Source organism: Diadema antillarum, unplaced genomic scaffold (genome assembly GCF_040938485.1).
Source record: "Diadema antillarum isolate AM-2024a unplaced genomic scaffold, OU_Dant_1.0 seq00000507_RagTag, whole genome shotgun sequence".
In the NCBI taxonomy this organism is placed as follows: domain Eukaryota; kingdom Metazoa; phylum Echinodermata; class Echinoidea; order Diadematoida; family Diadematidae; genus Diadema; species Diadema antillarum.
In genome coordinates, this window is record NW_027271462.1 from 2,193,587 (window position 1) to 2,211,050 (window position 17,464).

The 17,464-nt window shown below is 38.5% G+C and overlaps 1 protein-coding gene across 4 annotated transcripts in view; it reads left to right on the forward strand.

The window, feature by feature from the left end:
* The window catches only part of LOC139734047 (peregrin-like), a 41,402-nt gene extending 24,701 nt beyond the window's left edge, over positions 1–16,701 (forward strand). For 3 of the 4 annotated variants that reach the window (XM_071644859.1, XM_071644861.1, XM_071644860.1), the window contains exons 10-12: positions 10,912–11,018; positions 13,482–13,624; positions 16,060–16,701. In XM_071644859.1, the coding sequence (XP_071500960.1) occupies positions 10,912–11,018; positions 13,482–13,624; positions 16,060–16,264 (455 nt within the window). In that variant the 3' untranslated portion in view covers positions 16,265–16,701. The remainder of the gene's footprint in view (positions 1–10,911; positions 11,019–13,481; positions 13,625–16,059) is intronic. The other variant, XM_071644862.1, reaches the window with a different exon arrangement.
* The last annotated feature ends 763 nt before the right edge of the window (positions 16,702–17,464 follow it).

Genomic DNA, 17,464 nt, shown 5'->3' on the forward strand with positions numbered 1-17,464 from the left:
TCATATTAACAAAATGACTGAGACCACAGCTAGCTGGCTTTGCCCATACAAGATGCACCATTATATGCAGTTTAAACTGTCTTTGTATGTCATGCACACAGTGCAAATGCTTTCATAGTTTTGTGTCAGCCAGGACAAACTAAATTCCACATAACTTTACTGAGATGCATGTTTGTTACAACAACAAGACAGTGAATCGAATAGCATTAGCTGTCAAGTGTTTATAACATTAGTAAACCGCTCCACTTGTGTTATGCTACTATTAGTAGCAACTAATGCCACTGTCACTTATATCACAACTACTGCCATTACCTAAACTTCATGTCCTAACTTGCCACTTCTTCAGTACTTACAAATAAGGCTACAGTACAAATACCATCATTCCTGTTACTTTTACTCACCACTAGTACTACTACCACCACCACCACTCCTGAGAATGCTATTTTACATCATTTCTGTTCTGTCTAGTACTGGTATTACTGCTTCTACCACAACTACCACTACCAGTACCTCTTCTCTTACTAGACCACGGCTAACATCACTTTTCCCACCACTACTACCACAGCCACCATAACTGTACCACTACTACTACTACTAACACAGTGTTGTAGCTTCATTGCACCATGATCATGACCAACACATTGCCCAGGTCGTTTTCACATCCTGATGACTGATACGATACTAGTATGTCGTGGTGTTGTGATGTGTCCATTTCATTGCACTCTACAAGCATGCAAAGTTGTCGTCCACTTTCCTCAGTGACTCTTATCAAAGTTGTCAATCCTTTGTTGATTGCCATCTCCATCGATAGTTGTGTCTTGCATGACTCCAGTCTCGTGTGTTGCCGTTCCTCCAGCAACGCATATCAGTGGTGTTCACTTTTGCCTGTAAATGCTGGTGTCGAATTTGCAATGTTAAGTGTAAGCTCATCTGTGTTGCGTGTGTGTCTGTGTATGTGTGTGCGTCTGTGTATGTGTTGGTTGCTGTGCATTGACTTTAAACACCAACATTCGTGGTTACAACTCTCAGTGCTGTTTGCAAAGTGGAATCACAGATGTGAAACAGGTAAGACAATATTTATCAATATCCGAGTGCCGGCTAGGGAGACAGTGCTGTTCAGATCGTGTGCCACTATCGCCCCCAGTGGAATGTACAATGTATGTCGTCAAGTGAGCGAGTGAGCGAAGGATTCTGAAGAGGATTTTCATGTGTGTGAGAGTTTTGAAGAAATGTGAGTGATTAGTCCTCTCTCTTTCCTGATACACACACATGGAGGGTTTCATTTGTCGGGGTAGGATTGCAATCCTGATGTGATCGAACATCGTCAACTCGTGTCAGATGCACAATGATGGGGATGAATGGTAATAGTACGGCTTTGACAATATTACTATCCCTTTTCTGCATATTCACAGAAAATAGATAGCAAATATCGTCGGTCTTATGCCAAAAGGACCTTAAACCACTTCCACTGTTATGCCAAAAGGCCCTTAACGCTATAGACTTTGTACACTATTAGTACCCTTTTGGCATAACAGGGGAAGTTCTTTAAGGCCCCTTTGGCATAAGGTCGACAATATTGTAATGTTAGCCTCTCTATATACTGTACTCTGTATGCTCACCTGTATCCTGTGAACCAAATCTCCTTCTATTCCACTTGTTTGGTTACCATCACTAACTAGCTAGGAAATTTAGTACTGTGGAAGAGGGTGTTTAGGTATAGTTCTATAGTTTTTATTTTTGTAATATTTTTCTGAGGAAAGGTTATTTAACAGATCTACAGCTTGTATGTCAAATGAAGCCATGTATCCTGTTAGACTCATAGAGCTAATCCCAATTTGATAATTTTCAGCACAGTCAGAACTATAGTGTACATAATTTCCCAAGAGAAGTTTGTTGGATGGTTTTCCAGTCCAAGGTAAATTATCTTGCATCTGCGAAATAAGTATAGTGGTAAGTGCTTCCAAGTTTTGTTTGCAAGCTTGTGGATCAGGATGGAATGAACATCATTTTCAAGGATGTTTTCAGTTGGACGGATTGGGCTCAATCTCCTATAACTTCATGGTCCAGACTCACAGCCTTCACCAGTAGCCAAGGCCTACATTGTATATAACCATGCACTGTATGCCCCCCCCCCCCCCCCCCAATCCAGCAAATTAGCAATAGCCAAAGAAGTTTGCCCATAGAGGAAAAGAGTATATTTGGAAGTCCCATGAGGAGGTAATTCAAAGTCATCATACTGTGTGATAACCAATTTGAGACTATGAAGGAACCACTACAATAACTACCAAATGGTACATTCTAAACTTGATTGACCACCTGCTGTGGTTTACCAATATGTGCGATACATGCAACATGTGGTTTTATTCTATCAAATTTTGCAAGTCATGTGGTGTTTGCAAAGTTGACAATACTCTACCTCGTACGGTAAGTATTGCCCCCAAATAGCACAAATGCAGTGCATATCACATTCAACATGAAAAATCACTAACCTTGCTTCTTACGGAGTGATAAAACTTAGTTCTTGTTTAGGTGCTGTTTTTTGTGTCTTAGTCACAAAGTAACCACTTTATTTTCTTACACACATAAATATTGATTTGTGATATATGCTCACGAAATGTATGGCATATACAGTACTCTAGCCTTACTGATAGTGTGAAAGGTCATGTTGATCATGAGAAATTTTGGCCCAGATTATTTCACCAGGATGCCTGTGATATACTGTATACGCTGAATATTTCGCGAGGTTTTTATTCTCGTGAGTCAGGTGCTATTCGCGAAATTAAAGACACACGAAAATATTGACTCTGATCCCAATGTGAATGTGACATACGCGTGTACACTTCTCCGTTCCGTTCAGGACTCCACGATCGCGAATTTAACCACTCGCGAAATCGTCAGGAATTCCCAGTTCGCGAAAATTTAGACTCTCGAAATATATGACGTATGCAGTACTTATCCCATGGGAGCTGACACAGGATGACTGTGTTCAGTTTGGACATTGCCTGCTTGCGACTGCTGTAAAACCAGAAACAATTGCGACATGAAGCTTTCATGAATGGGAGCTGACAGCCCTGTGTGCGCCGTGAAAGTTTCACGAATCACCACTGGTATTCAGTGTATTGCGCAGAAAACACCTTTGCATGCATTTTACTTTCACAAAGCTGGGCAAAAGTTGTTTCATGCAGTACACTCCCATTATAACGAACATGGTTATTATGAAATTGCGGTTACAACGAAATGAAAATGTAGGTCGCAACATTATTTGTTTATTTATTCTATGTCTTTTATTGTTTATTTGTAACAAAAATTTTGATATAAGGAAAGAAAACTGCCAGTCCCGAGGACTTCGTTATATATTCTAGAGTCCACTGTACCTGGTTTTGCAGTATCAAGTCTATGCGCATCATACTGTGAGCCCTTAAGGTGGGGGGGGGGAGGGTTCAAACTGCTGAGCAATTTTGACACACAGAGCTAATGAATTCGTGCAGCAAATAACCGGAATTGCAAGCATCTTCTGACAAAGAATCAAGAAAGTTATGAGCGAACATTGATATCAAGTGAAGTATTCATTTGTAGTCTTAGAATGCTGTATTTGTAAGTCACATCACAATGATTTTCTTGAAAGTACAGGTCATACTGTGTCAGTGAAAGAGAGCTCAATCATCAACGAATATGTAAATTCATAATTTGCCAGGTACATTTGAAATATGTCATGTGACCTGTAACACTTGACTGAGAGTTACCACTGATAAACATGGGAATTGCTATTACTTGTATGAGTGTAAGAAACACTGAATACTTCTCTATTTCTCTTTCATTCAAACCAGCACTTCATATTATTATCAGTTACTCCATTTTGAAACTTCCACTACAGCACCTGGATTAGTTTGTATTTTTAGGAACTAGCAAAACACAGGCATGCTGGTCAGGTTCAGATCAGTGTTTAGTTCTACTTCATTCATTTGCAAAATGTATTATCATTCAATTTTCAAAAGGAACACAAATTAACAAGGTATGCAAATGAGATGATGACAGACTGAAATCAGTCAGCATATATCACTCTTATGAAACAGGTATGCTTGTCATCACGATGAAAGGTATGGTATATGTACATTGTAAGTTCCAGACATGTTCAACAAAAAAATAGAGGAACCAACAAACATACTAAAAGGCAGTGCCTGTACTGTAGAAAAAGCTGTTATTTTTGCGTACAGATATTTTTGCAAACGAAGAGGTCACAGACATTTCCACAAGATGTGGATTTTGCAATATGACACTGAGGCTATCATAACAGCACAGAGATGCCAGTACATACCCCAGCATGTGACAATATTTTTGTGTGTTGTTCATTCATGACCCACCAGTGATTTGCTAAATTCACAAAAATAATTTCTCTTGCAGTAATTCGCATATCTGTCAGAAAGGGAAAAAAAAATCCAATTAAATGGATGAGGAATAAATTTGCGGACAGATTAGATTTGGCCCACAATTTTAATAAAAGAAAGAAAAAAGAATGGCAAAATTTTAGAAGGTGCACAGGACAATAGTATGGCATATGACATAAACAGTGACAGGACAATACAAATATGAATACATCAAGTGAATTAATGCTTTGTGTATCTTCATTATAATCAATCTTCAGGCCTTCTTACAAAATCTATTTGAAGTATTATTTATGATTAGGGTTAGGGTTGAATAGGGTCAGGGGGAGGGGCTTGGGTAAATTGTCCGAGAACTATAAAACATATTACCACCAATGGTCTCTTGTAATTCATCTGCATGGTGTACTAGCTTACTAATATAATGTGGAGAGGTTTGCTTTGTCCTTGGTGAAAATGTTTCAGTGTTTCATTTTTTTTTTTTTTTTGGTATTACAAGAAGTGCTGTTTAAACTGCTTTATTGCAGTAACTTGAATTTTTTTTAGATGTAATATTGTCAGGTTTCCCCTTGATTTACATGCAGAACACAGGTTCGCAAGTGCTGCATTATGGCTATTAGATACTGTACAGTACTTTAATACCACAGAAGAGTGCGTATTACTATAATCATTAGGCAAGAATGAACACTCTCTTCATAAATCTTTTCTGCAAGTACATTATGGTAATATTTTGATAGATGAATACCCCCCTCCCAGAAAAAACAAAAACAAAAAACAAAACAAAACTAGAAAAGCACTCTAAGAGCGCAGACCTCCGCCAAGCAGCTACTTTCCACCGATGATCTTGCTCTTCCATAGAGATTTCACAGTGATTTCCACCCATACGTCTCACGTAGGCCTGTGCATGCTGAAAAATTGCCCGATTTCCCAATATAGAAGCCTTTGTTATGTCATAAACCCTCAGCACGCTTCGGCACACTTCGCCCTAGCAGAAACTAGAGCACGCACTTTAGTGCGCATATGAAAACCTTTAAAAAATGTCCAGCTTGTACTCAAGTTCATTGACCCTACCTGCCAAAATATCGAAAATCCTTCATAAAATCCATAAAAATTTCCAGATCACTACCAAAATTTAATCATCTGTTCCTTGTGTCATTCTCAACCTTTCCCGCAAGTTTCATATAAATCCATGCTCAACTTTTTGAGTTATTTTGCACACGGACAAGCAAACAAACCAACGCCGATGAAAACATAACCTCCTCCCTTGTCGGAGGTAAAAAAAAAAGATGGAGAAAGAAAGAGAGAGATTAAAGAGAAAGAGAAGTACGTACATTAAGTTCAGGTCTCGTAAAATATAACATTAAGCTTTTTTAAAAGATGTTTTTCACTCTTGTTTGTTGTATTGTACAAGTAACACAGCATCAGTATACACTCCCAACTGACATCTAAGACTGAATACATTGCATGGTGCTAAAGTGACAGGAATTTCCATGAAGCTGAAAACTTTTGGACAATTCTTATGATCTCAACTTAATGTGGAAGCGAATTTAGCATATGTCTTACATTGTGTAAGAGAAAAGAATAGGAAAAAACATTGTTCTTACAAATGTAGAGGTGTATTTTTATGATGTGTGTGCAATGAAGCAAGAATTTATACAAGATGATGCAAACAATTGGCCTTACCTATTACTTTACGTGTGACAGAGCTTCTTTTGAAAGAGTTAAATATAATATGAGTTTTTGCTCTTATAATTATTGATCTACAAGGTACTATCATTTTGTGGCTTATTTACATGTATGTTTGTGTAATGAACCCATTTTGTGGATGTAATACATACTAGTCACTCACTAATACACCAGCCCTAAATGCACTACTTGCGCCAGGCCTTGTAGAGCTGTCCGCTCCTCAGCGAGGGGTGAATATACTGCATTTTGTGTTAGTCTTATTCCAACACAACCATCACAATGACCCCCCCCCCAAAAAAAAATAATAATAATAATAAATAAATAAATAAATTAATTAATTAATTAATTAATTAATTAATTAATTAATGAAATGAAATAACATAAAGAATTAAAAGAAATAAAAATGATGATGATAAATAAATAAAAAATAAACCCCCCCCCAAAAAAAAAAAAAAAAAAAAAAAAAAAAAAATAGATTGAAGATACCCACACAGGAATTTAAACAACATTTTTGAAATGTCCAAGGAATTGATACTTTTTTTCTTTTTTTTAAGGTAATGGACAAAGTCTGAGCAGTTTTCAAGAAGTAGGTTTCAAGGAAGTACCCCTTTTTCACAGTTATCACTTGCTCAGCACTGAAAACAAATGTTTATGTTAGCGGTACCAAGTATGAGATCTAGCTACCTTTCTTTTCAGCAATGGAAATTTCAAATACCCATGTTATGAATTTGTGAAGAATTTTCTTGTACAGCTTTTATAGTATATTTTCATTTTATTTTATTTGCATATTCCTCAATTCTCTTTCTGCAGTTATAAGACAAAAGTTTGAAATTCGGGAGGGAATTGACATGTCATTTCTTGAGTATGTAATGTTGATTATGTCATCTGAAATGTTCTATGTTGAAATCACAATATACTGTATACGCTATATATTTCGCGGGGTTTTTATTTTCGCGAATTTCGCGAGTTGGGAGCTATTCGCGAAATTAACATCATGCGAAAATATTACCTTCCAAAATGAATCCCTTGCCTTGATGATACGAACATTTCAGTACTAGTATACTAGTACTATGTCACGGCTTACCGAACAGACCATACTGGCTAAGCTTGTTTACGCACATCCACGTCTACTTACGAATACCGATACTGTAGAGAGCCAATCCATTATCGCAAGGGGACCACTCGTCAGAAATCTAGCGCGATCACAACCACTTCAAAAATGTTGAATTCTAACTTACTAGTTCGCAGAGTTTGGTAAGTTTTTTTCATGCAGTGTATAACTAGTATCATTCTTATTTGCTAGTAAGTTGAAAATTCACACTTTCTTTGCCACTTCATATTTTCTCTGGTCCCCCAATCGCGAATTTAACCACTCGCGAAAATGTGTGACAGCGGCAATTCGCGAAAATTTATGTACGCGAAAATTATAGCGTATACAGTATATGATATGGTCTACATTGTACAAATCAAGACCTCTACAGTAAGAACTGCACTATTATAGCACAATACTTTCTTGATGATTTACAAGGGGACTAACAAGACATAGGAGGGGACTGGAATGAAATCTTCTTAAAGCATGTTCTTTTGGTATGCCCTTTTGTATACTTCAACATATGCACTGTCATATTCACATAATGAAAAACACCATGTGTAACACAAACCTCATATCTTAATGATCCACAGTTGACACTCTACTAAAACTTGACAAGAGATGGCTCACTATTTGCATGTTACCTTGCAGGGTTCTTTTTTCCATATTGTATGGTTGTGAGATGAAACTAATATATAGTTGATAGTTCCATGTTCCAGGGGTTTTTTTGTGTGTGTGTTTGTGTGAACAGAAAATCCTCTACGTGTCGTAGGGTAGGTATTCCATAGTTTTGCACTTTTTGCTGAATCAGATAATTACAAAAGTGTTGTTCTACTTCTTTCAAAATGTTCTCCTGAATTTTGGAAATTTTTACTTTGTTTGTCTAACACATTTCATACAGAAATAGATATATATGTATAGATATATATTTGTGTATGTATGTGTGTATATATATATATATATATATATATATATATATATATATATATATATATCATGTAGAGAAAGAGAGAGAGATGTGTGTATTACTAGACAGGTAGATACACACACATGTACTTGTGCATATTTTCATTTTCAGATGAAGAATGAGCGAATGTAGTGATATTCAATTTTGAGCTGAACTGAGACATGTTCCATTGCCATTAAGGATCACTGTTTACGCCACTGTTGTCCTATAATCATAGCTATTAGGTAATACAGTGTAGTGTCTGCATGAGAGATGACATCAGGGCCCCTGTACCATGAAAATATTGCTCTGGCTGCAAGCCCATAATGAATATATATTTTCATTGCTCATTTTTCCACAAATACACTCAGCTAAAAAAAGAAAATAAACACTTTTTCAAGCACATATTTTTCATAGAAGATTTTGATCAAAATCACTGTGTCATATACCATATTAAAGGTTATTTAATTGGCTATCAACCAGGTAGGTTAATAGAAAGGGAGATTTCATGCATGAGTGAACACATTGATTTTGTCTTTCAAGATACAAAAGTAAAAATTGCAAAAATTGACATTTTGTCATTCATCTGCAAATGCCCTTTAAGATAGCAATGATAACAAAAGACCAATTTAACACAATGAGAGACATGAGTGAAATAGCAAGAATAAGTTTTTGTCCCTTGTTTCTCTTTATATCCTCAAACACAACCAAAGTGGGAAACTAAAGGGGAAAAATAAGAGTTTTCTGTCAAATCTAACTTGAAAAGATGCAGGGAGTAAACCGCAAATGGATGACAAATGGAGAGTCTTTCTTTATTTCATTCTTGTGATTTAGGAATTTAAGGATTCATGAGACAAATCCAAGAACCAAATATCATTTTCAAACTTCTTAATTTGAAATAACATTTGAAATTTCTACCATTTTTGTTAACATTGCCTCTTTCATGCCACTTGAATTTGGATTTGACAGAAGATTCTTCATTTTCTTTCTTTCTTTCTTTCTTTTTGCCTTTCTTTATCTTTGGGCGCTAAAAAGTCATTACAGAGGTCATAGGATGATTTTTGAAACTTGATTTGTATTTTTTATTGTTTTGGATTGTCTTTTGTTATTGTCACATGGAAGAGCACATACGCATAAATGACAACTTGTCCATTTTTGCAATTTTTACTTTTGTGCTTTGAAAAAGAAAAATGGGTGTGTTCACTCATGTGTAAAATTTGCTCTTTTTTTATTTCTTGACCTACCAGGTTGATAGCCAATTAAATTACCATTAACATGGTAATAAAATATTAATATTTAGCCAAAATTTCTGTGAGAAATATGAACCTGAAAAAGTGTTTACTTTCTTTTTCTGCTGAGTGTACATGTATATATTTTTAGCGGATGGTGGGGAAATTTGAGGGGTCACAAGTACATGGTTTTGCCACGAACGAGGTGTGAGTAATTCTCCTTACAGTCTGAGTTTTCAAGCTTTCTTTTAGGCCTAGCTTGGTGCTCTTGCAGGTTTGCAAGAATTACCATGAAGAAAACATCCAAGATGGGTTCTTTGATCCTCAAATTGTCTGTGTCTGAACTTGTCAAGTTCTCTACAATGGATATACTGATATATGGTGAACACTTTAACAGTAGATCTTGAACAATTCAGATTGCATGTTTGTTGTGTAATGCCTTTAAAGACCCAAAAAAAAAGTTTCTTTTCAGTGTGCTGAATGAAATGCGAACCAAAAGCAGCGCAATCCTCTCCGGCTCCCCCAACTTGGCTTTGCAAGCAAAACAGCAAAATTTCAGCAATGCAGTTCAGTTTTCTTCCTCCAACATGTAGGCATACATTTTTAAGAATGAGAGCCTATTTCTTTGTCGTGTACAATACATTTTATCTTCGTAGAAACCAAGTTGTAAGATGCAAAGTAACACAAGAGGTTCAGGAAAACGCAAAATTTCAAGACGCTCTACATCAGCCAATATTATCAATGGCACTTATTGTTTATGCATTAACACAATCACATTCGCATGCATGCCCTGTACTGCAAAGAAGCAAACCATAAAAGATCAAAATGATTGCATCTTAAATTTCATATTTGTTCCATCACAGAAAAGTACCAAAGAGAAGTGATTAAAAAGCAGGGTTGTAGCTCCTGGATATGAACTAAATTTTACTGTAGTCAAGATAAGAAATGGAGAACCCAAAAAAAAAAGTAAGCTTTGAATTAATAAATTTGTAATGCGTGGGCCATGGTTATGCATTATAGTATCGTTGTGTGAGTTTTCCTTGTTTGGTGAATTGTAGAATATTCTTCAAGCAAATGGGAGCTAACATTTTAGGATTTTCCTTCTATATTAAAAAAATAATACACATGTAATAATGATAATGATGACTGTTCATGATGTATGAAATGCTAGTGATAACATACCAGCAGTCTGTTAACCCACCTATCTGTAAGGCTTAGTTTTGGAATTAGATGGTATGACCTGTGTTAGATTGAAAAAAAAAAACCAACACAAAACATACCACAAATAGAAGAATTGGGCTTCTTGAGACAACCCATTTGGATCACTGAGCATTAACCATCACTGTCTGTCTGGCTTTAATATTTGGCACCTCAAACCATCCTACTAGCACATGATATAAAGATATTCTTCCTGTGATACCTAAAGAGATAAGATCCTAGAGTAAATAACGTCTTTGGTTCGTGTCATCAATCAAACACTTTCCCTACAATTTTTTTTTGTCCCCCTAAACTGACTGACTGACTGATGTACCGCTTGGGGCCCCCCTAACGTACCCACAACCCCCACTGTGTGTCGTGCAGGCAAACTGAGGAGCCATCAATGGGGATCGGATGAAGAGGAGATCCCACTCAATCCACTGGACCTGGTCTGGGCCAAGTGCAGAGGCTACCCTTCGTATCCCGCTCTGGTATGTACACACACACACACACACACTCAAACACTCCAACCCAACCGTCATTCTGGGGTGATCTCCTGCACCGTCGAGTGTCCAACCTACAAAAGTCTACAGCCAAGGGTCGCGAAGCAATCATTCCAGCCCCCTCCGCCACCTCCTCCTCCTTCTCCACTTTCCATTTCTCTATAAGTGTACATTCAGTGATGGACAGATCGCATATGTACAATGTAGCTGACATCGACAACACTTGATTGTAATGTCAGGCATGTAGAGAGTGACCAAAATTGTATGGGTTGCAAGCAACAAGCCACTTCTGCATTCAAACTTTGGTTTTGCCATCTTCACAAAGAAAGCCATAACACCTTACATGTTCTTGGAAAGTGTTATCAATGCCGTGTGTTTTGCAACACCCCTCTTTGGCGTCTGGGGAGGACTTGCGTACAGCATATTAACCCCTGCATGGCTACCATTGGTGCGTGGGCTGTAGGTTGGACACCCGTGACATGGAGAAACCATGCCCTGCTAGGTCACGAAGGTCACGTAGCGAGTAGTGGTAGACGGCCGTAGCCGCACCTAGTTTGTGTCATCAGCATTTGTCAGGTTCAGGCACGCAAAACATGAGACCATTAGGACTTAGCAGGTTAGGAAGGAAGGGCGTTGGCCTTGCATCCAGTAGGTACAGTAGTAAGTTTGTTGCGGCAAAGAGATGAAACCGTTTCCATGGTGAGAGGAGTAGGCGTGCCTGACATTTGTCCATCATTACCTCCTTCTTTCATTTGCTGTTCATGCTTCACTGACCTTTTTCCTCTGTCACGCTTATTCCCTAACAATAATCAAGACATGTCAGGCTTCCATCCGCCCTATTCCTGTCTTTTATTTCACGATATATTATTCATGTGTATCATATTTACCCCTCAAAATTCTAATATTATTTAGGTGTTTTGCTGGCAAAAAAAAAAAAAAAATGGTATTATTTACCCTGCTTCCTGTTTTGTGTGCAGCTTTGGCTATGGTAGAAAAATAAAGTAATCAGTTTGGGTGGAAATCGGACAAGGATTCTCGAAATCTAATTTCATGTGCACTACATGTTCATATCTCCCTCTCCAACTTAAAGGTAGACATTTAGCTGTTGAGTCATGGACACTTTGTAGCACACTTGTAGCAGCCGCCCTCTCTGTGTATGTGACCCATGGGCATGTCTTGTAGAGTCAGCTTGCATTTGCATTGTTGCATCCATATGCATAGAGTACATATTATGTTCATATGAATATACCTATTAACCTGTTCGTTAACCCCTCTGAATATGCAGCTTCAATGACATTGTTCCCCCGCCTTGACTCGACGAGATTTTTGTGCAAACATTTACATCACTGTTGGACAATTAAAACGGGGAGAAAAAAAAAAATGAGAGAAAGATGAAGTGGAAAATACCCCCCGAGAGCTCACTGCCTTGGTCCTGTTAATCCATCCTAAGGCAAGGGCATTGTGTCTAGAAAGAACAATAATTGCAATCATCTATCACATTCTATGCACAAGCAATATACAGTGGAAAAGAATAACATACCATGCTTAGAGCAGAAATCATATGAACTAGAAAGCACACAAAATAGCATTTTACTCACTTTCACACAGGGTTTGCAGACCAGAGAGATATATACAAATTTTAGATTAATGTAGTTTGGAAGTTTGATGTTCACGTCTTTCAGCCAAACATTTAACAAAATGCAAAAGAAAAACAAATTCTGAAGTTAATAGTCTATGTCGAATAATACAGGCATAAATCCACTTTTGTTTGAACTGAATGTATAAACAATGGACTTGAAGTTTGATGAAAAACGGAAGAGAGTACATAATATTTTCCAGAACTGTATCAAAACAGATTTTGATTGAAAATATTTCAGTGCTTCCTTATCACATTTGGTTGCAGAAAAGGTTGTCATTCCATCGATAATTCCCACTCCATAGGGGAATGGAAGTGTCTCCTAACAGTGTAGTGAATTCAAAATGTCTTAATTCTCAAAGTGAATAGATGTGCTAATGATCTAGTTTTGAAATGCAGAAAGAAACAGGATTTGTTATACACAGAATCTGAGTCCAAGCCTCTGGTTGACATCACACGCACCTCATTTGTGAGCCTGTGGGAGTATTCAGTATTTTGATTTCAGGAGCTGTGTCTCCCTATTGGAATGTTCATTGTGGCATGATATTCCTGTCGTAAGCTGTGTGACTGATACCCGTTTTTCACATGTGGCAACAATTTGGCATAGCCCTTCATATGAATTGGCATCGTGGATAATGAGCGATGCACATAGTGCTGCACGTTGAGGGCGTGTGCCGCTGTTTTGTGCACAAACACGGGCTATGCCACTGGTGCCGTGTTTCTGCACAAAACAGGATGGATGCCACTGTGTTCAATGCGGCTGCCTCCCACCGTCCCAAAGAATGACGCCTCTGTGCTTTCAACCCCACTCACAGATCATCGACCCCAAGATGCCGCGGTCGGGAATGTTCCACAACGGCGTGCCCATCCCGGTGCCCACCAAGGAGGTCCTCAACCAGCGAATCAGCTCGGATGAACACCTCTACCTCGTTCTCTTCTTTGACAACAAGCGTACATGGTGAGTTAGGCATGCTACCCATCTCCCCCCTACCCCCATCAGTTTCCCAACACATTGCAATGTAGTCACACTGAGAACAAACCAGTTTACTTACAAATGCATCAAAGTTAAGCTATGTTGTTCCCTGAGTACTTTGTAAAAAAAACAAAAACAAAACAAAGTACAAAATTCAATTCAATATGGGACTTTTGTAATGTATTCTGATGTAAGGGTGTTTCTTTCAGCCAATCTAAGTAATTTGCAATTCTTTCACCTACTTTGTAGACTTTGGAGAGTTTATAGTATAACCTCAGTCTGAGTCAAATTGCATCCGTAAGTTGTTGTTAGGTAGGACAAGGACAAGTTTTCTTATCATCTTTAATACCATTGAAGAAAATCTGCTGTTCTTCATTCTCAAATAATATAATGAAACTCCTACATTCACCTGTTCCTGCTGAGTAAATGTCAATACTCTTAATCAGATTTTTCGTGCCTAAGACCCCATTTACAGTGTAGGGCTGGGCCAAGCCCGGCCTCAATTGCGGTACTCGGCCCCGCAATTCTGTCTGTTTACAGTGGAGGGCTCAGCCCGGGCTTTTAATTCAAACCTTTCAGTAATTGTCGTAGTGGCGGTCTGCTTGTAAACAAAGATTATTACTGGGAGCGTGCTGGTCGCAATTTGGTACCGTATTTGGCCCAGTTTGCGTTTACAGTGAGAAAAGGCCGGGCCGAGACTACCTCCAGTGCTTGGCCAAATGCGCGGCCGTTTTTGTTATTGCATTTGGCCTTTTGCGTGTTTACAGTGAAGGGAAGGCCGGGCTCGGCCCGGGCCAAGCCCGGCCTTTTCACTCAATGTAAATAGGGTCTTAGTCGTTGCTATGTGCTGTAGCCTCAGGTAAGTTTTCTGATTGTCGGCAAGTTCATTTGTGATTTACACTATACAGCTTTAGGTAGGCATTTACCAGGTATGCTTTAAATTAACCAGTAGGAATATTGTATGTTAATTAACTGGTTTATTGACATATCTTGCATATATAAAAACTGCAAGTGGCCTGTATTCATGGAAATGGCAGTGCCTGTTAGAGGCAAAAGGTTGAATGGTCATGGTAGGTAGCATTGCCTGGTTTTAGCTTCATATACCTTGTTTGGAGTTGTGTAATTGAGTGTCCTATTTCGAGGGTGCTGAATCCGTATTTGCATGATGCAACTTTTGCATTCTTTAAGGATTTTTTTTTAGATATTCAAGATGGCCGCCAAGATGGCCGCAGCAATGTATAATCCAAGCTGTGCATGCATTGTCATCACTCTTCACATATCTATACAGTCTATTGAATCAAGCAAGTCGATAATACCCTTTTCTGGTATTCATGGTGAAGCAGATAAGAACAAAAGGATTTTGCAAACCAAACTTTAGGAAGTGCACATAACTTGTAATAGCAAACACCCATTCAACCATGACATTAAGTAAAAGGATCAGGTGATAAGCTTCTAGTGGTGATTCGGATCATGATTTTTGCAAAGGAAGCTGTGTGCCAAATTCTTTAATCGTTGCTGACCAAATGGCCTTTTGGGGAGGTTTGCACTTTCCAAGTGCGTCTAGTTTCTCATGAAGGTTCATGCTTTAATGCAGCTTTTAGACTTGCAAGATTTCTGTCTCAGAGTGAGAGTACACGTGAGATGCTGAAGTGTTGAGAGGAAACAGCCAAATGCATACCACAGCTCTTGATCCAACTGTATGAAAACAAAGCAAAACTTCTCAGGTACAGACACAGTGTCCCAGACTGGTGCTTATGTTGCACATGAGAATATAATGGTCTGTGAAGCAAATAATTGTCGAGTGACAAACATTCAGATTGTACCTCAATGTTCCAGTTCTTCCAGCTTTGAGAGAATGTTTAGTTCCTGGTAATTTCAGACACTCTCAAATTTATATCTATATTACTAATCAAAGTTTGTCAGAAATGATTTTTTTTTTTTTGAAGTGATAGCATGTCATTTTCAGACTCTGTGCCAAGTGTGATGAATTATATGATGGCAAAATGCTGTAGCACGGCCCAAATTTTTAAAGCGTCGTCTTTTTACACCCACCCTTGATCCCTGCACATTCTAAGGAGTTTGTTGTCTTTAGTTCTCCCAAAATTTGAGCATAACAATTGTAATGTGTGCCTTGTTTTATGAGAATCATACTTTTCTGTTCTGAATTGAATTACATGGCTTAAAATAATGTGATGGAATGGCTGGACAGCAGAAATGGATCAATGTGGTGTTTACCCATGGTAAAGAATTTCTTCATAGTCACTTCTTGTTGACCTTGAGATGATGTAAATGCTCCTCCCCTTCAACTTTTGAGAAACAAGATGTGCATGGAATGGTAACAATATTAATACCTGGACCTGTACCTACACAACTTGTACTCCTGCATTGTGTTGCTGATCCTATTCCTCATGTGTTTGCAGGCAGTGGCTCCCGCGCACCAAGCTAGAACCCCTGGGAGTCGACTCTGGCCTGGATAACGTGAAGCTCATGGAGGGGCGGAAGTCCACCGTCCGCAAGAACGTCCAGATTGCCTTCGAGCGCGCCCTCCTCCACAGGCGCCGTGTGACGGGCGAGGGCGCTGAGCCGTTCACCAGCGACACGAGCGAGGCCGTAGACACTGCGTGACAGGAGGCCCCCGGGCCCCCTGGCATTCTCTCAAGTCTGCGGTACATTCTACCGTGAGATGGGCACAGCAGTCAACGTCAATATCCTTCTCAACCTCTGACTCATAAGAGGGATGTACACAAACTCTTTACTTTCGTGAATGAAAAAAAAAATAGCATTGACTTTCAACTAACTTAAGAAAAGTGTAATTTCATAGAAAGATGTATATTTTCGATTCTTCTGCTGTCTTAATGTGGCTAAAATCGTTCATGTGTTTTACAACGTGACAACACATATTGAAGACTACCTTCTTACCGTGTCATGCTCAAAGGAATATCTGTTGTAATTATGCTGAGGTTAATACATTTTAGTTATTTTTTTTTTGTAGGATTGTTTGTTGGGATGTCACATTTCAGTAAGTGATTTAGATATTCATGGAATTCTAATGTGAATGATTTTGAGATGCGAGCACATCGTCACATCAGTCTGTCATTATTCTCTTAATGATGGTGTGAAGTGCCGAGACCTTGTACTTCAAGCAAATGGAGCAGGCATGAGCTACCTGTATATTGAAAGAAATCTGTAGTTCTTGTACAGGGAGAACCAAGCGGACTTGATAATAGCAAGCCCTACAACATCTCTTTGTAGAAGGAGTTTGAAAAGGCAGAGCTACGTTTGTTTCTGTGCAGGTTGTGTAGACATTTCACCTTGTGGTGCTATCAAAACTCCAACTCTATATGTCAATACCTGCTTGACTCGTTCAACTGCCTGACGACTTCGCATTTTTTAGACTCAACTAGTAGGCCTGTAGTGCATACAATTTTGTACCATGTAATGACAAACAGTGAAGGCAGTAACTCTTGAATGCAACATACAGGGCTAATCTTTTTATACAGTGTACATTGGGCTTGTAACATGTTCAAACAACTGTGCATGCTGATCGACAATACATAGAAAATAGAAAAAATCACAAACATCCATGCATCATGCAAATGTGGCACTCAAAGACGAAGTTAAGACCTGTGCACCTTAATGGTGCCATTTTTGGTCCAGTTGCTGCATGCGAGGCGGTTATGACAAAATCCCAGCACAGGCGAAAATAGTAATTGCACCCTGCAAATGTGGTCACATTTCAAATGTGGTTTTTGAATATGTCAAGGTCAGACCAGTGCAGAGAAATGTTACAATAGCCATCCTTTTTAGATTAAAATATTAAAAAAA